Source organism: Rhamphochromis longiceps, linkage group LG20, assembly GCF_057381845.1.
Source record: "Rhamphochromis longiceps isolate RC_006_pf linkage group LG20, R_longiceps_female_GT1.1, whole genome shotgun sequence".
Lineage (NCBI taxonomy): Eukaryota > Metazoa > Chordata > Actinopteri > Cichliformes > Cichlidae > Rhamphochromis > Rhamphochromis longiceps.
Window position 1 is genome coordinate 10,686,706 of NC_140576.1, and position 22,415 is coordinate 10,709,120.

The following is a 22,415-nucleotide window of genomic DNA, read 5'->3' on the forward strand; positions in this document are numbered from 1 at the left end:
CATATATATATATATATATATATATATATATATATATATATATATATATATATATATATATACACACATACATACATATATATATATATATATATATATATATATATATATATATATATATATATATATATATATATATATATATATATATATATATATATATATATATATATATATATATATCTGCATAAGCCCTTCAAGTTAACACACCAAGAACAGATATCAGGATGATATACAATCCAGAACTCCAGAGGAGAAAGGGAGGCTTTCTTCTGAAAAGACTGGACTACAAAGGTAGACGTGGAAGGAAATACACAAGTGACACGACTACGCAATGTTTTTGCCCTTCTGATTCTAGATCTTACAATACATCTGGTGGGTTTGGTAACAAAATAGCTGTTAAAGTGTGTGCTCGCTGGGTTCTCCGCACCAGCCGTGTGACAGACAGACCGAGTGGTCGCCACACACAAAGTGAAACACAGAAACGAAGCCGACTGGTTCTTCTGGGAAGCTTGGTGGACTTTTTTTTTTTTTCTTGTATTTTCAGAGGAAAACATCAGCTTTGTTGCAAACATTCGTTTAACTAATGAGAATGAAACTGTGACTTTAGACAAAGTGTTTCTACTTCAGTTCTTAGTCAGTATGCCCAACTCTCCATCCTTTCGTTTCAGTAACCTGTTGCTTTATAATGCTGTGTATCTGTATCTGTGTGTGTGTGTGTGTGTGTGTGTGTGTGTGTGTGTGTGTGTGTGTGTGTGTGTGTGTGTGTGTGTGTGTGTGTGTGTGTGTGTCTGGGGGTGGCTCTTTAATTCTGTATGGATATTCCAAGTGCTTTCAATGATTTGATACCCTGAGTAGAGGACATAGGCTTGGGGGTGAACTTCAGTAGAAACCAAAAACCTTTTGGCCGAAAAAGGACATTACTAAGTAATACCACCTTTCACACATAAATACACACCTGTACTCGTAGGTACGTTATAAACCACAAATGTAAGCAGAGAGAAAGAAAACGACAACAAATCACCCATGACGACACGGTCCTTTTCAGCTTTGCAATATGCATATGTTCATGCATATACAGTGTGTATTTCCCCTTGCATACAGACAATTGGTTGGGGATTATATAGAGAGCCTTTAGTTATACCAACTCCCTCTGCAGAGACTAACACTGATTATTAAGAGACTGATACAAATGAGAGCAAACATAATTCACAGGACAGGCTGAGGAGCAAGATGAGAAGTGATTTCTGCGCAGCCTTGTAAACAGATGTGGCCAGAGAGCCAGAGAGGATGATGGGACAAACATCCACTTAAAGCAGCAAAGAGAGGACAGATTACACGAGGCAGAGGCTGGGTGGGAGTGAGGAAAAGAAGTAGTGAGTGAGGGGAGGGGCGTTTTTTTACCCTCCCAGCTTGCCAATCAAAGCAGCGGCGTCGTCTCGTGACTTTGACTGTCGTACTCAGCTAAACATCTGTCCTGGAGCTGAAAATCGAATTAAATTAATAAACACGTTCCTGCCTGCGCTGCTCGATGAAAGCTACTCCGAACACAAGGTGGCCTCTCAGTGATTTAATACAGCATCTGATAGTCAAGCAGCCTGTGGGCTGATCCAAGGGGATGGTTGGGGTTACTGGGGGTGTCCAAAATAACAGCTGCCCACTGCCCATCCCCAGCCTCGCTTCTCTCCGATGCCCCCCTCCACTATTCTCTGGACTGAGCGGAGAGAGAAGCTCAGACAAACAGCTGGATCCGCTCGCGGATGGTCTGCCGGCAGATCGGGCAGGTCTTAAGAGCGGCGCTGCAGTCGATGCAGGAGGCGTGCCCGCACTGGAAGACCAGCTTGATGTGGTTATCGATGCAGATGGGACAGGTCATCCTCTCCTCCATCTGACGGTAGCGGGACTGCAGTTGTTCGAGCAGGTTGTGCTGCTCTGAGTTCTCGGTGCCGGGGCTGCAGTCCACCTCCGTTTGGTCTGTGGAAAGAGGTCATTGTTATTAAACGAGTTCATTTTATGCAGACTGTGCAGTGCTGTGCAAGATGAGATCGTCCTGCTGTACTAATGGCTCAAAATAATAAGGTTAACACGGAGACAGCAGTGTCCAGAACACACAGCTGCTTGCATTTACCATTCAAGGCTGCGTCTGAGTGACCAGACAGCACCATGAATACGGAGACGTCGTCTTTAGGACATCATAAATGAATAAATAATTTCATGAATAAACATTAAGATAACAAGAAACATTTAAGGCTTAAGATTTCGGACAGTAAAGCAGCTAGAACTTACCTTGCCTAATTTTCTTGGTGATTGTGACCTGGCATTTGATGCACTTCTTCATGCGATGGGCACATTCTGTTTAGACAAGCACCGCATTAGCCAAGGATCAATTAGACTCAAAGTCTATTTTTGTCTGTATCAATAACAATACTGTTTGACATTCAATAATGAAAGTAGAGCAAACAACACAGAGAGAAAAAAGGCATAGCCCACCTTCACAGGCCACACTGTGCTGGCAGGGGCAGAAGAGAACCAGAAGAGCCAGCTCGGAGCAGATGAGGCATTCGCTGGGCCCGGGCGGCATTGGTAGAACCAGGTTGGTCATGGTGTTGGGCGTCGTGTGGACCCGCCGCAGGCTGGCGCTGCTCAGGCCCTGTCCGCATGTGATGGCCTGCAGGCGCTGCAACCTGACACACAACACACAGCTATAACGCCCCACTAAACCAAGGCTTCCTTTTTTAACCTCAGCTGACTCCCACACACCAGCGCTTATTCCTTAGCAACTGTTTTCTGTTTGTCATTTCAATGAAAAATAGCACATAAGAGTGTAAATATGACCGTCAGAATGTTTTATGAACTATGCATCATAAAAATATCAGCCACCGCTTCGTGTACTTCAACCCTAATTTTGCAAACGGCTACCTGTGCTTCTCAGAGAAGCTCTTGATGAGCTGCAGCATGGTGCTGTCTGCCACCAAGTCCAGAGGACTCTTGCCCTTGTGGTTGGCGTAGCTGATGTCAGCACCTTCCATCGCTAGAAAACAGGCGACAGCTGTGCCTATGCTCAGCTCCGTACTCCCCAGAAGACCTGTCGCGTTCAGCTGTGGACAGAGAAGATAAGGGAGGGGAGAGAAATTTTAGACCGTTTTAGAGACGCACTCTTTAAAAACCTAACAGCTGATCCGAACGGTGAGAGCTGAGAACAACTTAAAAACCTCCAGGAGCTGAATTTAAGCAACACCAGGTAACTGAAGTAAAAACAGTGCAACCCAGCTAAGGCTGATATATAATTGCACTCCTAATCAGCACGGAAGAACTCCTAATAACTCATCTGCTGACAGTGGCCAGAACAGCCCTGAGCACTTAAGTCTAGCCACCTTCATGGCTGTGTATGTGTGTGTGTTAGTGTGCGCTTGGCAGGTGTCCAGGATGCTGAGAGGAGCTGCAGTGTTTGCGGTCATGTATACTAGAAAGGACGTTCTTCTTCACTGGTGCAATGATACCAACACGAACTGGTGGAACAGCAATTAAAGTGCTGCTCAAAGCAAAGAGTCAAGGTCTGTGTAAAATGAATATTAGGCCACTTCTCGTGAGTAAAAGATTCAGCCAAGTATCAAACAACAGATAAACAAAGTTAGCATCTATCTAATTACCGGAACCTCTCTTTTCCCAGTGTAGGAATACGTGGAAATCATGTGACCTAAATCCATCTATTTCCCATTTTGATGATGTCAGAGCAGTCCTAACGGCTCAGCAAAGCACGTTTGTATTAACAACGTACAATTTGGATTAACTACAAGTAGTAGAATTAGCCGTTCTCTCATTCATTACAAAGTCTCTGCCAGTATTTTCTTTTAAAGCCACAGAACGAGATTAGAGTCAAAGACACAGTCATCTTACGAAATCCTAAATGTTGAGGGCTTATTGTTCAAATGTCTATAGCTTCACTGGGCATGCAGCCCCTGCTTTAAACTATATATGGTATCATTTCACTGCACTCCTCATTACTTTGTCCGCAGTTAACCCCACTCTTCTGCCATGTTTATACAACCTGCCAAAGTCCTTACTCCTTATTTAACGCCGTCTTTAAGGTCATGCCACCTGAGTCCTTCCAACTCCTTCTCACACTCATCCTGCTGTTTACCTGGTAAAGTCAACTAACTCTCTTACACTAAATTAACCCCTAGAACTAAGGGTAAATAGTGTAACACTTATTCATCTATGTCCATCATTTTATCCTCGACCCTTATTAGCCTTTATTTACCCTACTATGAGCCTGCACTTACACTCTAAAGCCCGCAATAATCTTTCTCCAGCTCTAAAGTAATGTTCTGATCGCCATTTACTCTCTTATCCAGTCTATATTTACATCTCTTAGTAGTCTTAGTAACCTTGTCTTTGTCCTATATTTACCTTGTTGCCAGGTTTTATTTAGCCACCATTTCATCCTGTCAAACAGCATCTTTTCTCTTGCTCTCTTTTCATTTGATCCACTTCCAGCAACACCAAGAATTCAACAGTAGAGGATCTGTTAAATGCCAATCTCATGTTTTAAATCTATCCCATCATAACGGGAATCGCAAAAGTTAAAAAGTGGTGAACTTTGGTGTAGCAGTAAAACAGTTTCATCAAACCAGGCGCTCCCCTCGAAGGAATCTTTTAAAAATGAAAAGAACAAATTTAACAACATGCCACCTCCCCCTCCCCGTCAGTTCTCACCCTGCAGTACAGAGACGTGGAGGAACATCCGTCGCTGCTCTCCTCGCTGCTGCTGGTACCTACGGATGGGCTGAGCATAATGTTGGCCAGCTGCGGGCGGAGGAGGGCCACATGCATGGCCGTGTCACCGTCCTCGTCCTCCATGTTGACGTCGGCGCCCTCGTCCACCAGCAGCTGCACCAACTCTGTGTGGCCCTGCGTCACCGCCAGCTGAAGCGGCGTCTGGTTCCGGTTGTTTCGGATGTTGATGTCACAGCGCCCCTGTAGAAGAAGAAGAGCAAAAACAAATACATTTTTTTTAAAGTTTTACAACAAAAGCATCGGTTTAAACAGGTAAATATGCAAACGTATGGTCAACTCGCCTCCTTGATGAGGATTTCTGCGACATCTTTGTGGTTGTTGAGAGCCGCCAGATGCAGCGCAGAGAAGCCATCCTCTTTTTTAACATCGACCAGCTGCCGTGCTCGGGCCAGGATCTTTTCTGTGGCCCTGCCAGCAGGACAGAAACACAACACTCAATTAGCCACATCGTTCCTGACTCCTTAAATTAAGTGCTGTATTAGCTGTCTTCGAGCTTGTTGCCCCATCAAACACTCACAGAAACGGCTGAATATTGATATAATGGTAACACTTGAATTGAATGGAATATCAATGTATTTTATTTGATGTTGTTTTATTTATCTACAAATACTTAAACGTAGGGACACTGGAACAAAGGGACAACAAGTCAGGCTTTTACAGGAAACAAAAAAATAGTTATTCAACTGTCCTTTTATTTTACTCAAATATATGTAATAAGGCCTGTTCTCCCTTCCTAAGGTAAAATAAAATAAAATACTATATCAGCAATAACTATGTGACCTTAAAATGAGAAAACAATCAAGCAGGATTACAAATAAGCTGTTCTAAATCTCTACTAAATACCAAGTATAAAGTGAACATCCATCATGCACATCAGCATAATGAATATTAAATAGAGAAGTAAAAAAAAAAAGGGGGGGGGGAAAGGGCCCAAAAAGTGCAATGTATTTATGATGTCAGCTGGGGAAATACTATTTGTTTTTCCACTGAATTTTAATGAAATTACGCACTTACAGTATAAATAAAACGACAACAGCCTAAATGTACAACATTGAGTACTTCCTTAACCATATATTGATGTAGGCTTATCATTATGTGCCTGAATCTGACCAGACAGCGACAAGTGTCTACAACACCACCTTGAGCTGAAGAAAAGGCACAAAGCATAAACCTCTCAGAAATGGAAATATGATCAAGTTTCCTGGTCTCTGAAATGAGCTTGGACTGAGACGCAGCTGCTGTAAAGCCGCTAACAAGAACGCTCACCATCATCATCAGTATTCAAACAAACAGTGCACTACATCAAGGACAAATACCACAACCTCCACCTCATTTACACAGTGCTCAACTCAGCTGAGGACAGCCAAGCTCAAGTTTTCTAACGTGAAAAATTTAAGAGCAAGTTTGGTCAGATTAGAGATTAGAGCAAGTCGTCTTAACTGTGAGAGGTTAACAAAAGTGAAGTTGAAATTCGGCTGCATTCGGTGAAGTGACAATATGGGAACTATTTTTTTATCTTTACCACACTGGACTAATTCTGCAGTTTAAGGATGGACTGCACTGTTGAGTTGCCCTCTGGTCTGTAGCCGAGTTTGCTTTATGACGTGTGAAATTGAAGTCGACAGCCTTCACGAACGCCCGGGAAGCTAGCGTGTCTGTGAAGGCCTCCGTGTGAGGTGAAGCAAACTTTCCAGTGATCGTAACTTAATTTTAATGTCAATCCTGCTGGGTCTCACTGAAAAACACCAGTGGTGCACACATCGATAGCTGGTGTCGAGCAATCATAGTGAAGCTGAAGCAGATTAACAGATGGCATATAAGGAACACCCATCATTATTTTTTTTAACTCATCCCTTTTTTTTTGTTAGGGGAGTGGACACTTTAACCAACATGGCCCTGTATCCAATCACTGTCTGCATTGCCTTGAGATGACGCATTATAATTGAGACTGTAGTCTGTCTGATAATAATAAATAAATGTAATTCATATTCTGGAAATAATACTCTTCCAATTCGAATAATGGTTTTCAAAGTTGTGCTTTTTCTTTTAACCCGACTGGATGCAACTGTATGACATCAGAGTAACAGGGACAACTTTAATGCAGGTTTCACTGACCTAACTAAAATTTTACAGTGATTACAGGACTCTTAGCAGCAGAGCGCTAATACATGAGGTCCTGGACTGCTATAAGTAAGCGGCATGTATAGGCACGATTGATGGATGAAGGCTGTTAGGGAGACACTGTGTTAGAGGTCATTGGTATCTGCAATGCAGCTCTATACGTGTGTGTCAGCGTGTGTGTGGTTGAGCTATAAAAGTTAGCTCCAGACCACCTTTTATTAGCTTCACTCAGGACGGGTAGCAGCCGCCTCAGCTGTGTCACCTCTATATCTGCTGTGCCTTTCTTCTCTGCATTTCTTCCATAAGCCTTACTCCTGTGTGTGTTCACGAATATTCAGACTTGAGCTGGCGTTTTGAGGCAGTTTTGTACAAACATGCACTCACGCGCAAGAGCTGGAGGGCATCTTAGGCACGCTGGTAATGACTTTCCTGGGGACTGAAGTCATCATTAGGTTATTTTTGGGAGTTTCCATCATGCTTGTTTGTAGCTTGCTTTTCAATCAAAGCTTGATAAAAGCAGGAGGACTGCTTGATGTACACGAGACGACAAAACAAAACATAAAACGTGGCGGTATTATTAGCTATAAGAGTGACTAAGTTGTGAAATCTAGCTGTGTCAGAGAGTTTACACAGTACTGTCAAGATGAACACTAAAAATGAAGACAAGGGTTTGAAGAAAAAGGGGAAAAAAACTTGCTGCAGACGTGGTGAAAGTGAGGAGAAAACAATAAAGCTATGTTGAGGTGAAATAGAGGCAAGCAGTTTTCATTTTCAAGTAAATACAGTTAGCATCGTCTCTCCTATCGAGCTGAAACCTCTAAAAGGAAATCTGGCAACAAGCCTTGTTTCTTTTCTTTCCCAGGACTGTTTGTGAACTTGGCCTCAAGCCCCTATTTTTCCATTTCCTTATAATAAATAAATATTCTAATAAACAGAACATTCTTGTCTTTTGGTCACAAAAAAGAAGGTCACAGCTGCTCTTGAGAACTCAATCCTCAGGATAGTAAAGCAGCCATCAATTAAGCAGTGGAAATATCCTAATGGACAAATGGACTGAAAACAGACAATGAGGGAAACAAAAGAAGCAGTTTTAGTCTGCTATGTGTATTGGACAATATAGAAACACAAAAAGTAGACAGTCACTGTCCTGCATTAGTATAGTGTAGGCCTGCTGATGATAAATGAAGGACCTGGTGAACCGAGTTGATCCTGAACACTGTAAATCCTGTGTCTCTGTTTTTGGTGCAGCAGCTGATGTCAGGCTAAATGAATGCTGGGGAGAGCAGCCTAAATTCCCAGAGGTGCACATATGACACTTGCCAGAACAGATCGGACATTTATTAAATGACTGTCTACTGCGGCCTCCACTTGCAGGTGTTGCTTGCCAAAAGTCTTTTCCCCGCTCAGTCCACATTTGTCCACACACCGCTCATGTGCAGGGATGTCCTGAGATACTATTTTTCAAGGTCAGTAGATTATAAGACACGTAGGAGGAGCCTGGCTGTGGGAGTGCTGAGGATATGTGGGTCACTGGGAGGAAGTCAGAATTTGAGGCTTTAAAGCCTTTTTTGAGGAGAAAGCCTCATTAACTTGCAGCATTTTTTAAGTAAATTTATAGCAATAAATAAATAGAGGAGAGTCTTCAGGAAAAACAGCCAGCGGACTATAGTAAGCTAGAGTAATGCATTTGTTCTTTACTGACCATACAGATTCATGGACTTTAGATATAAGATACACTTTTAAAGTCTTGAACTAAAGCCTTGAATGAATGAATTGCTTCAGGGGGAATTTACGGTGATTCTGGTATTTTTAACTACTTGCCTTATTGCCTTATTGACCCACCCCTTAAAAAGCCGGGGAAAATCTTCCATGACAAATTTGTGCTATTTGTAATGGAAAATTCCCAAAAGGTTGTTAAGGCCTCAAAGCAAATGTTCAGTCAGATTTGTTGCATTTAGGGAAACAGCAACCTTTTAAAAGTCACTTGAATCTTTAATGCAATATTTCTTTACCTTATCAAAATAATCCAATTTCCACCTAAAGAAAATACAGATTTATACATATAGAACTGCACTCAATCATTTCAAGCAATATATTGTTAATACTCCGGAAATTAATGAAGAAAAAAAAAAATCACACTACAGACCGCATTAAGCAACAGGCAACGCATTACTGAGAAGAATGATGATTGTTGACTTTTCCCTCTACCTTTACATGTTCCTGGAGGTGTGGAGAACAGAGGGAGATACCGGCACACCAACAAAAATCCAGGGAACATTTATATGAAACCCTATCATTGTGAGAAAACTCAGTTATCAACTGCATTTCTGTGTCAAGACTCAGCTTAAGATTAAGAACCTCCAGTGTTGATCAGCCTCAAACCAACAGACAGAAAATAATGGAGCCTTTGTGGCACGTACCACTGAGGCAACTTTGAAGGCTGGCCTTAAGCACTTCAGTGTTGAGTAAAATGGCTGAGCTGATCCTTTTCCAGCTTCCGAACGGTGTCACTTGTACCTCTTTCCCATCCGGACAGTGTCTGTGTTGGTGCAGAGCCGCTTTCAGAATGGGCTTGAATTTCGACAGCGTTGCAAAGTGAAGTTTATGTAACACAGTGTACAGTATCTTCTCTCTGTGCCTCTAAAACAGTGTTACACAGCAGTGACAAAGTCTACAGCCGAATCGTGACAGCTTTGCTGTGTTAATAAAGTCTTTCCTGGGAAAACATGTCTGGCTCATTGTTTAGCTTTTGTTTGGATTTTGGGAATTTTTACGCACTCATGAATCTCAAAACTGCATTGCTGAGAAATGACTAGACTGCATACAGTCCAGGGAAAAGAGAAATAAAAACAACTGAGTGTGTACAGAAAGAAGTGACGCAAAAGTAAATGTTGTTGCATTTTTGCCTCATATTGACAGTCAGCCTGCTGACAGCAGCAGAAGCTGTGTGGGAGATGAGATCTATCTGTAACAGATAGCGCTGAGAGAGCCGACCTTTGAATCCTTATTTGAACCCACAGAAGAGACCCACACATAAGCACACAAGCCTATACACGCACACTTCCAACGCTCACAGATACATGCGTTTAAACTAACAATACACGGTGAAAAACTGAGCAAGGACTGAAAGCTGAATGACGCTAAAGGTTTTTTACTTTGCAGCTGAATTTGTTTGGTGTACATAAAGCTAGATTTGGGGAAACCAAAGCTTTTGATTGATTTTTCATCAACGTGGTGCGAGGTTTAATCCAGAACCAGTTTCCCAAATTCTGAAACATAGTATAGTATCATTAATTTGCTCAGCCCAAAGCAGAACCACTGATTTCACTACATATCGTACTGTGTATGACTGTGTACGTGACAAATAAAAAAAAAAAAAAATTTGAATTTGATGCCAGTGACTACTGCAAGAAATTCAGCAACGATTGGCACATGAAACCCACTATGATTTTCTTCCTAAAGAAACTACCCCAACTCCTGCCAGTAACAATAGTCAATAATAGTCTTTTATTGCTTTGGCACATTCAATTTTGTGATATTTTAAGGCACATGCCCAATACTTCTTAATCTCAAAGTGACAACTGCAAGACTACAAGGCAAAATCTTTTCAAAAGTCCTAAAATCCTCTAATGACACTAAATGGTAACCCCTAGAAACCCCAATTGCATGTTAGAGCTCAAGAAAATGCCTCAAGTGCCTAAAAAAACATTTAAAGTCAAAAAATCTTTTCCAACAAGTTTTGGGGATATTTCCTAATTTCACTTCTGTGTATGACATGTGACTGCGCATGCAGATATGATTACGTCATCCCCACTCACAGTTTGTTTCCTTTGAGGGCAGCATGGTGCAGCAGGTTGAAGCCTCTGTGGTTCTGCTGGGTGAAATCAATGTTGGGCACCACGGACAGGATCTCAATGATATTGCGGAAATCTTTAGCAATGGCGTCGTGGAGCGGCGTGTCCCCGTATGAATCCTGTTAAAGACAGGAAGCAAACAGGGTCAAACTAGCTTTTCAAATTCAGGTTTTTAAATATTTTCTTGAGACTTTAGAAAATAACATTGACATGGTCTATTAAACATCTTCTATACAAAATATTCCGGTGATCTGTCGACTGAACATGATTTCTGTTCACTACAATTTGTTGATCCAGGGAGGCAAAAGTTCCTGATTGCCTATATGCTTCCCCGCCTTTATGAAATGGTCAAAAAAAGCAGATGTACGCTCAGATCACGTGCACATTTATCACACGGAAACGCTGAAAAAACTCTGGGCTGGCATGTTTTTAGCTGAGTAGCCACACCATTGAAGCAGAAAAAAATAAATTAGGAAATTGTTGGCCTGGTTGCAGGCGTGTTAGACCATGTGAAAAATCCCCTATGGGCAGTATGACTGAAAGCCAGAGAAGATTACTTACTGGCTATCTAAACACTTACTCAAGGGTCTCTCTCCACCCCCCTAAACTGACTAGTTTGATAATTAATAATAAGCTCATTCACTCCTAACCAGTAACTGCACCAGAGTGAGTCAAATAGTTGAGTTAATTTAGTTCAAATAAAAGATAAGGAGTAAAAAGCAACACTGGAAAAACGATCAAGCATAAAAAAAACTAACATGTTGGATCATTTTTATTTATGGCTGGGGTCAGGACTGAGCACACAGCCACCTCTCACCTGGAGATTGACATCAGCAGAATGTTCAGTTAGCACCCGCACCACGTCAGTGAAGCCCTTGTTGACGGCGATGTGGAGCGCCGTGCACATGGAGTTGTTCAGGAGGTTGACATTTGCCCCCTTACTCAACAGCAGCCGCGCGATCTCCGCCTGATTACTGGACCAAAACAGACACAAATTAACCCGCACTTGATTGTTCACATTTCTGTAAACTATATTAATTCAAAACTAGGAGACAACAAATGAAAAGAAAAAGAAAAAGCTACCTGCATCTTCAAAAAGCCCAAGAGTTTCTTACCACGACACACAAATATCCCATCTGACTTTTTTATAATTTGGATTATATGAAATCTTTCCTGATCACATTAACGCAGGACGTTAACTGGGTGCCTTATTATGGTTATTATGCAACAGTTCAAGGCAGTCACTTCTGTGAACAGGTGATCACATTACAAGGAAAGGGATTAGCTTGAGCTCAAGTCATTTATCTGTCAGTCACAAGCTCCTGTTTTGGACTTGCAATATGCTAGTCTTTTCTTGTTTGTATTTGGCAAATTGTCTCTGTATATATATATATATATATATATATATATATATATATATATATATATTTATGTGTGTGTGTGTCCTTACCCAAAAGCAGTGTAGTGCAATGCCGTGTCTCCATCTTCATCTTTGACCTCAACTGAGCTGTTTGCCTGCAGCAGGGCCTTCACCACCTCCATGTGGCCTTGGTGAGCAGCAACCTGCAGCGCAGTCTTGCCTTGGTTCTTGATATCCACCTGCCATGGGCACACACATCGTTGCAGATTCATCAGAGCTGATGCTAGTCTGGACAATAACTGAGCTCAACACAGAGTGGTTGGAAATAATCTGCACATGAATAACAACCACACTCGTCATACACTTGAACACATAATCCAAATAAGTAGTGTCGTCACAGCAGAGCTGAATGCAGAGATAAATATTTACTCTGACTTCACAGTGTGACTTTTTTTTCCTTTTTTCTTGAACAAAAGAAAAACATCTTAGGAAATTTCAAACATCAATTTAAGTAGTCTAGATCAACACTGAATGAAAAGTGAGTGCGACACAGCTACACTAACACACAGTGGCCAAACTGCAAGGTTTCAAAAGTATTTCGACACTTCGGTGTGTCACTGATGCACAAAAGGAGCCACATGTGACTCAGAGGTGTTTGAGGGATGCCATTTAGAGAAAAAACTCAATACGATAATGAGGTTGTAAAACCCACAGCCTATCTGAGGTCTATCTATAGCAGCTGGGTTTCCCAAAATGACCAGTTGGGTATTTTCTAAAAAAAAAAAAGCACATGTGAACAGGAAAACTTGAAAATTGCAAAAGACAGTGTAAACAATGAATCTCAGGTTTGACAGATGCCGAGAAAATCTGGTTCATGATGAAGACAAACTGCACACAGTGATGCACAGCAAGTCTAGAACCTCACTAAAACACAGGCAATGATCAAAGGGTGAAAAATGATGCCAACATTTTATTCTACTTTTAAACAACTGATCACTTATTGCTTTTTTTTACCCATATTGTTTGACAGCTTTTAGATTATGCCTTATTCTTCACCTGTAATCAGTTAGGAGTGACTTAAGCACTGTTACAAATACCTTCATAAAGAAAATATATTCTATATACAGCATGCCTGGATCAATCACTGATCTGTCCTTTCAAAACCAGTTTTACGTTCTGTCATTCAAACATGCAATTAATGCCTGGAATTATTTGATTCTTTGGCTAAGGTAGCCCATCTGGTTGTGTTGGAGATTTTTCCTCCAAACCATGGGGGAATTGTTGGTTTTCTCTATAATAATGTAAGGTCTCAGCCCTCTTGTGTGTGACCTGAAGATACATATGTCATGCTTTGGGGTTACATCAATAAATTATTGGACAGTGTTTCCACTGCCTGTGTCAGTGGGTGAGGGTGGAGGGGAAACCTTGTAAATCTGTTAACAAGTGAGTCCTATAGTTGAGTTTGAGTTGCATTTTTACATAATAGCACTGACAGACTGGAAAATGTCAGCCTATAATATTGCTGTATCTGGCTCAATAAGTCAATCAGACTTCAACCCAAGGCCTGGAGCCCTGATGTAAAGAGCTCTTGGAACAGACAGTGGACTGCAGCAAAGAGAAGGAGTGCTGCACTAACCTTGTCAGGATACTTCTGCACCAGCTCCCGCACCTTGCTGGCACTGCCATGCGCTGCCTCAATGACTAGCCGACTGGGATTGTCTTGCTCTGTGGACTGAGAGAGCAGCTTCTCCAGCACTGAGATGACAGTACCTGAACAGAGACAGAGTCAGAAAGAGAGGGAGAAGAGGAGGTGTAGGGGTAGGATGTGAAAAGGGAACAGAGGACAAAAGAATTACATTAGTTTTTTCCACTTCAATTCTAATGTCGCACAAGCCTTGCAAAAAAAAAAAAAAAAAAAAAATAAGCCATTCGAACTGGTTAACGAATGCTAGAATGAGTCAAAATGTCCCAGCATGCACTGGAATCTGACCACACACATTTGCAAACACACATCAGTCTGTTGTTAGCCTCCCATAATCTGAACTGAACACATAAACAGAGAAGATTTTGTCATGATTAAGAGACTGCTGAGAACTTGTGACATGATGACAAACGTGTCCACCTGCTGTCAAAGTGCAGGATCAGGAGATGCTACAGAGAAAATTTCAGAAAGAAGCATACTTTACACACTGCTGAAAAAAAACAAACAAACTTGATGCCACTGATGCCGCATGGATGAGAAAGGATGCGTAGCAAAGCTGAAATGAGGGAGAGTAGGGGGATAACTGAAAGCCTGCAGGAGATAAAGCTGGAGCTGGTGTGTTAGAGATGAGCCCCCTCTTCCCGGCAGAGGCCTTACTTCCAGATTCGTTGGGGTTCTCGGCCGTCATGAGGTTGGCATCCACCTCCACGGGTTGGGCTGAGAGGCACGCTGGGTTAAATGTCCATGTCTGGCCTCCAAATGCTACCCGTAGGTCACCATCTGCATATACTTTCAACACCTTGCCGACCTGGCCCAGCACCTATGAGAATAACACAATGAATAGGTGAGAAAGAATTGACAATGACAAATAAATGATCCTTACTAAACACCCATGTACAACCTAATTTTCATGAAGTAGGTCAGTCGTAATGTGATGACGTTAAACAACTGGATCCTTTACTTTTGCAAGTAGCACAGTAAGCATTGTGCACATAAACAGGGAGAAACCTGAAACCCGGAATATAGAGAATGGAGTAAAAGGGCACTGGCATTTGCCAAAATGCATCGGAAAAGCATTAACTAACATCTAAAATGATGCCATGTTCCAACGTATCTGTATTAGTAAACAATACACAGCAAACTGACACATAAATCCTGACTAGGATATTCGCTGGCTACAGCGGAAGCCATGGAAAACTGGCTGTTGCCCCCGGAGGGTAAATCAACAGATTAGCTGGGTTGCTGGACTAAGTTATGAAACACTGGGTTCAAGTCAAAGTCATTCTTCAAAGCGATCATTACTTCACCAATTTATGTGACTCAAGTCTTCACTTCTGCACACAAGGTGAGGATTTTCAATCCAATTCTGAAAAACCACAGTAAGTTAGCATTAGGAGGCTACGAATATTATCAGGTAAAATGAGCATACAGGAGTCATGCTGTCTGTCCATTCTCCATGGCCAGCCTGCAGTCTCTTCACGCTCTCCATGTCCTCCAATACTCTCACTAATTCCCCAACTCCAAACGTGTTCACCTAAGGGGGAAAAAAAGCAGCCGAAGTCTAAACAAAGTAATTTAGCTGTAATAAACTGTGATATTAAAATAACAAAATAAGTAACGCAGTACCTTGGTGAGTGCCCCAGGATGGAAAGTCCAGCGGATATTGTTGCTGTACTGGACTCTGACATCTCCTCGGTCAGTGATTCTGTGAACCGTCCCAATCCGGCAAATGTACTGCAAACACAAATATGCTATTTAACCCTGGGTCTTCCTCTACATGGCTGTGACCTTAATGTCCCTTTTAGCAGCTGTGATATGAGAGTTGGATGCTCCATTTCTTTCTCCTCTGTTGCAACCTCCATCTGAGCCACTTATATAAATCTTCTGTATGCTGTGTTCTAGAGCCACGTGCATTTGAGGACATGTTTGTGTAAAACATGAAGCAGTTCATATGGTTACAATGGAAACCTGCTGGAAAAACCCAAGGAAGAGCACTATGTACGTCTGTATTGTATTAGAACTCAATAGGGAGTTATTTAAAGCTGCCTATAGTCAACCGGTATTATGTTTTTACTTTTTCTAGCGGAAGGCATTTGTACCTCTGCCATTTTGGGGTTCCACCCTCCGTGGCCCTCCTGCATCTGCCGTAGGATGTCTACCTCCAACAGACATTTGACCTTGTCACCCTGCTGGAAAGAATGGCCGTCTGCACTCTCCTGACGCTGCAGCTCTGCGTGCTCTCCTGGATGAACAGGTGTCAGCGTCAACAAACAGAAACTGACTCGAATTTTTTTTCCTAAGCTAATGATAAAAATAGCTTGGGTTTAAAGCCAGTATGTAATCAGTTTCTCAGTGTTACAGTATTACAATGCCACACAGAAGTACTGATAAGCACTGATATACGACATACAAGACATAAGTTGTTTACATCAAGTTAAATCAAGTTTCTGAGCCACTAAATAACTTTAAACTTTCTAAGGAATGCATACTTGAATAAAGAAAGTCTGTCTTACCAAGTTTTGGTAGGTGATCTTTGTAATAGAAGCCTCCCTGGCCATCTGTCACATATTTCAGGTCTACCTTGCCCTTGTGGCCCATTCGGTAAACATTAGTGGTGCCATTAGACCAGGTGACACTGGCCACGCTGCGACCAGACTCGTTGTCCCAGCCACGAATGTCCACTACCTTCCCAACCTTACCCTCCCCACCTACACACACACACACAAAAGTGCAGAAACAAACACAGATATAATGCAAGAAACACCAGTGCATCAGTTTATGGGAAAAATGGGAAACAAATGCAGTGAAAAGAAAACAAGCTCAATAAAAGAAGGAAAGGTGGTTAGTTAGACGACCGTGGTGTGATGCAATGATCAAAAAATAAATAAATAAACATGAGTGCAAACAAAGTGAGAGACAAACATTTCATTGTAGGGGCTGCCAAGTATCACAGACATTCATTATGATTTTCTACAATCACCGTCAAACACCTGACAATTTCCTCTTTTTGATTTGAGTGAAACCAAAGGACCAAATAATCAAACAATAAACACAAACCACATTATTAATGCACGTGTTGTGTCACAGGATAATTTCAGATCCATACATCCAGCTGTATGATGTAAATAAATCCTTGCTATGCCATTTAAGTCATCAAGCTGCTTCAGCGCCTAAACACACCAACTAAACCAGTGACCTGTAAGACAACACGGTAGGCTGGGAAGACACTGAGCATGCTCAGTGTGTCTTTTATGCACTTAGAGCATACACCATTTAGGCCTGATGAGTGACTTAACCGAACCCCAGGGCACTGATTTCAAAGGCACCAAAAGGACATTTTGACTCATTCTCCTTAGAAAGAAAAGGGAGCGTTGCTATTCTCACAACCCTGGACCAAAAAAAAAAAGAAGAAGTCTAAGGACACGTTGCCATTCTCTATTTCTTTAAAGGGAACGTTTACAGACTTGAATTTAGCCCATCGATGTGGAAGATTACTTTGAATTAAGATTTTAACTAAACATCAGCCAGCGTAGGCTGTTTGGATCTGAAAAAAAAAAAGAACATGCAACAGCGAAGTCAGTATACAGTATATGACAGAGTTAAACTTCAGCCATTCGTGGAGGCAATAAAACACAATTCAATGTCTCATATATTCTTAACTCTCTACTTTATCTAAACTAATCTTTTTTATCTAAACTATGACCACAGACTTCAGGTGCAGGGTCTTTCTCAGTTTATGCCACTACACAATGATGGAAAAGAAAAGGCAAACATTCAAACAACGAGGACTCAACTGGGACTCTCAGAGACGCAAACAGTCAGGCACATCTGTGAGACAGACTTATATGAGTCACCCGCAAAATAAGTACACACAGACACATGCTAACACAACATCTTACAGGTTAATGAGTTGTGAGGTTACAATGTTATTATGGGCTGTTGATGGTAAAACACTTTGAAGAGGAACATTTCCACACTCAAGCATGCACAGAGTTTGCTGAGTTGCCAGGTTATTGGTATCATTAGCCCACACATCACTCACCATCTTGGTTGCCCCAGTCCCAGTCTGGTCCACGAACCACTTTAACCCCCTGGAAGATTCCTTTGAGGATGATTCGTGGGAGGTTCTGCCTCGGTGCCAGGCTCACCCTGTGACAAGAGCATGAAGACGCAGCTGAACAAACAATCATAGAAAATGCTGAAGGGTGCTAAGCAACCCCAAAACCTTCTCCAAATATGCACATTAGAAGTTCTAAAAATTAAAAATTAACTCTCTTACATATTTGTAAGAGTTTGGAATTAGTGGCAAGGCAAGTAAGAAAAAAATGTAACACTTGCAGCCAGTACATTTACTCGTGACAAGAAAACATTTGAAGTTACACAAGATATGACAGTGCAGTAAAGAACTGCCTGACATATCAAACAAATGCTACTCAAGGCTGTCTGTTCTGAGAAATGATATCTTACTTAGCAAAGGCCATTTTGTAAAAGGAATTCAAGGACTGTGAATAGCTATGCTTAATAATAACACACACACAACACACACACACACACACACACACACACACACTATTAAAGCCACAATATTCTCAACACCATTAACCTTGAACACAATCTGACATAGGTGAGCTAGCCGTATCTACAAAATCAAACATACTTTATGGTAAAAATTTGATCAGATCTTGGTGCAAAAGAGCTGCCTATTCCCATACTTCTCGACGAGATCAAAGCCCAGCTTCCTTTCCAAGCAAACAGCTAATGGGATAAACTCCAAATCATATTAAATCCAGTGTGTTGAAAAGAAAAAAGAGCCTTGTGAGAGCCGTCATCCTCAGGGAGTCTCATAGAGACTCTCGTGCTGGGGTTTCGCTCAAAGTTAGGCTTGACTAACTTCACCCCCATCGCTAGCCAGATTTTCAGGATCCCATATGTGCCACAGCAGAAAATAGCAGTGCATTTTCCTCTTAAAGCTAACCAACAGTGAGTGTGGTCTGAGCTTAGACAGGTCTGTGCCGAGAATGATGTGTATCTGAGCACAGAGCTTTCAGCCTAATCCTAGACAGCAGAGCTATCAGAAAGCAGGGCACCACAGGGCAAATCATAGACAGTGCACGTGCTAGCATCCAGTACTATGTGCATCTAGATAGTTATGCACATGCATATACAGCTTCAAACCATGAAGCTGCTAATAACAAATGCCCATTTCTTGATGGCACCATTCAGATTTAGTTTAGAAAGACTGGACAAACTTAAGTATCATGAGCACCTCTACTTATGACAACAATAAGTCAGCTCATTAAGACAAACAAACCTATTATGAAAACATGACCCATGGTTTTTTGAGAGCAGAGAAGATATAAACTGACAGATGTCCCCGTTTTCATGGACAGTGAAACACACGACCTCAGTGTTTCACATGTTTGTTTTTTCAGTACAGCTTCTCTTTCAAGGGATCAAGATTTCTAATCCAGCTTGACCAAATGTCAGCGCTGCTCACAGACAAGATGAGGATCAGGGCAAGAGACCTAAACCTACTGACACAAAAGCTGGATCAACAGTCATCCAAGCAATAGCCTTTGGTATTAAAGCAGTGTAATACACACAAGGATCTACCAAGCAAAGAGAAGTCACATCTGTCAGAAAGACAAAGCTAAACTACGTGTATGTGAAAATACCAGGAGTGTGTCATGCAAATGCATTCAGAGCTTGTATCTCAAAGCAAGTTTAAAATGTCTGTCTTGTTTGCATTTAGAGCCTTTAATGTGTGAGTTGCCCCTTTACAACTGTAAAAACAGCATTAGGTTCCAGACTTATTGGTGATATCTTTAGAAATAACATGTTTTGTCATTATCTAGTACGATACTTGTTTTAATCCATACTTCACCTAGTAACGTACTAATCTTAACACATTTGAGGAGCGTTTTAAATGCTATTTTGATAAGACTGGAAAGAAAAAAAAAATCATTACACATAGTGCTTAGATCCCTAACAAAAAAATGAGAAGGAGAGACAGCTATTTTTCCACCAGGGCTACAACTCTATTCAGTTCTGTCTGGAAGAGGGAAAGCAGCAGAAATCCCTGCAGGACAATAATGAGGATAGTTTGGTTGTAGCTTAAACATGAACACACAGCAGAAAACTGAGAAGTCAGGTGGGGCGGTGAAGGATTAGGCACTGATTTGACCCAATAGGTTCGCATGTGTGGTGCTTGCGTTGGGAGAGCCGATTAACCAGCTGCATACTGACCATCTCCTCGTAAACATATGGCACGCACATATGCTGCTGTGAGCATGTAAACACATGCCTCTTTGTACCATGTAACATATGAATCTTAACTAAATGCAGGACTCGGCAGGCTTTTCAGCGCATTCGGTACATTGCAAAATTATTCCAAAACAACAGCCAGAGGCTAATAACGACCAGGCTTCATGGCTTGTGAGCATAAAACTTCGCCCTGACTCGCTCCACATCTGAGACCTGTTAAAACATGTCTTCAAGGAAGTTGAAAATGTTAACATGCTAATCCTCACAGCTGAGAATGGTAACCATGCTAATCCAGCTAAATCTGTGTAATTACAATGGAACACTCATGTACAGTACATCCGGCTCAGCTCTCACACCACGTTTGTGACGCCGCTATTATATTGTCAGCATTCTGCAGCCGTTTATTACGCTGACCACCGATTGTCCCCTCAGGCCGCCGATAAGGTTTCTGCCAACGGTATGACAGTAAACTACAAATAGATCAAGCTTGCTTAAGTTGCATTTAAAGCCTTGCACATGTTTGACCCACATGAAAGGAGTCCCTCTTAACTAGCCCGAGCCCCAACTTGAGCTTCCTAACATAAATCACAGCTGGCACTGCATGAAGTCACAAACATTATGAAGGCAAGTTAAATTTGTCCTTCCAGGCAAATATCAGTGTGTCCCATGACTGCCAGATTATAAATTCATCTTTTGAAATGCTGTCAGTGAAATATGGGTCAGTGTGGTCCGGAAATAAAGAAGTGCTGTGTGTCTGGCATCACATATTGTCGGCTGCTCTTCTACTTCATTCATTGGATGAGAAAAGAAGTGACTTTCATGTGATGATCTTCCAAATCTGTATCAGTGAGAGACAACAATTGCAATTTAATTTTTCCTCCGATTATACAAATCTCCCTTTGATAAGACTCCAAGATATAAATAGATAGCATTATAATGATATGAGAGAAAAACTGTTACTTATATCAAATGATTAAATGATCTTGGTTGTCTTGTATAATTTGCATTCACTACACTGGCTGTGTGCTGACATTATGAGTAAGCTTGCACTGACCAAAAAGACTCCTCTATAAAAATGCTTCTGACATACATAAACAAAAGTTATTTCTAACTTCAAATCCAACCCAATTTATCACCACTGTGAAAAACACAACTGAATAACAAACAATAACATCTCAAAATTTTTTTCTAAAAGCTAAAATTTCACTTTAAGGGGGCAGGGCATAATTATAAGCCAGTACATAGTTTTCAGAAGTTAAAGGAATGACTGGAATATTTATTGGGGCAACATAAATATATCTTGTAGTCAAACAACTGAAAATATGTTGAGTCACACTGAAGTTCACCGCCATCGAGAACAATACGTGGAACATTGTGCACTCACTCGCTGTGAGAGCCGTCAATGATAAACACCGAACCACTCAAAAGACAAAGAGCTTCGACCGGTTGGAGATTTCATCCACATCGTGACAGGATAAGGTTGGCTGACTCTGATAGGCATCAATATACCATTTGTATTTTTGATTCTTTAAAAGTCATCTCCCTGAGAGCCAGAATTGAGAGAGGCTCATTGTGTTATCACTCCATTCAAAAAGGTTGCAGAAAAGAGCTACAATTTCTAAATCTCATTCATATTATAGAGCCTAGTATTTATGAAAGGCCATTTCAAACATCTTTCAAATGGAGATATTAATCCCACAACATCCTATTTTAGTCTTTGAAATCTCTGTATTTTAAGATTCTGTATTTCTATTCTTCTACACCGCTTTAAATTAGCATCTACGTAATGTGCCATGATCTCAAAGAACCCACACATAAAAGGTTTCTACAGTATAAATAGTAACTAACAACAATGCAAAACTGTAACATTTAGGTTGACGAATCGCAAATGCTACTTACATTTACTAGCTCAAACAATTTAAAGGTGTTTCTCGTCTCAATAAAGTACAGCCTTATTTTCGGCTTTCTAAGTTTAGCCTTGTCTCACTTTGATGTTATGCACCCTGTATGAGATTGCAGCAATGCCTGTTTGGTAGATTTCAATAACAAAGGCAGGTTGCTACTTGAAATATATCACTACTATATATTTCCTAAAATCATTATCTTTGTTAATGTGTCTAAAGAAATCCCCAACTCAATGAAATAAAAAAATGAACTGTCAGTGAGTATTAGTATTTACTTGCCCAGTACTGACAAAAGGAAGGCGCTGATGTTTTAACCCACATGGAGGTTCACAGAAAGGTTTTTATTCTGTTATCTCAATGCTGTTCACAGCTGAGCCAAACAAAATTTTGACCTTAATGAAAATCAATAGTTT

General features: G+C 41.2%; 1 protein-coding gene across 6 annotated transcripts in view; it reads right to left on the reverse strand.

The window, feature by feature from the left end:
- Positions 1–682: 682 nt before the first annotated feature.
- The window catches only part of mib2 (MIB E3 ubiquitin protein ligase 2), a 36,946-nt gene continuing 15,213 nt past the window's right edge, over positions 683–22,415 (reverse strand). For all 6 annotated transcript variants that reach the window (XM_085393273.1, XM_085393272.1, XM_085393269.1 and 3 more), the window contains exons 4-19: positions 17,877–17,983; positions 16,348–16,542; positions 15,934–16,076; positions 15,461–15,568; positions 15,264–15,368; positions 14,492–14,654; positions 13,769–13,902; positions 12,223–12,371; positions 11,590–11,746; positions 10,737–10,891; positions 5,079–5,205; positions 4,717–4,977; positions 2,920–3,098; positions 2,491–2,684; positions 2,287–2,352; positions 683–1,974 (exon numbers count right to left, since the gene is read on the reverse strand). In XM_085393273.1, coding sequence (XP_085249399.1) covers positions 1,733–1,974; positions 2,287–2,352; positions 2,491–2,684; positions 2,920–3,098; positions 4,717–4,977; positions 5,079–5,205; positions 10,737–10,891; positions 11,590–11,746; positions 12,223–12,371; positions 13,769–13,902; positions 14,492–14,654; positions 15,264–15,368; positions 15,461–15,568; positions 15,934–16,076; positions 16,348–16,542; positions 17,877–17,983 — 2,485 coding nt within the window. In that variant the 3' untranslated portion in view covers positions 683–1,732. The remainder of the gene's footprint in view (positions 1,975–2,286; positions 2,353–2,490; positions 2,685–2,919; positions 3,099–4,716; positions 4,978–5,078; positions 5,206–10,736; positions 10,892–11,589; positions 11,747–12,222; positions 12,372–13,768; positions 13,903–14,491; positions 14,655–15,263; positions 15,369–15,460; positions 15,569–15,933; positions 16,077–16,347; positions 16,543–17,876; positions 17,984–22,415) is intronic.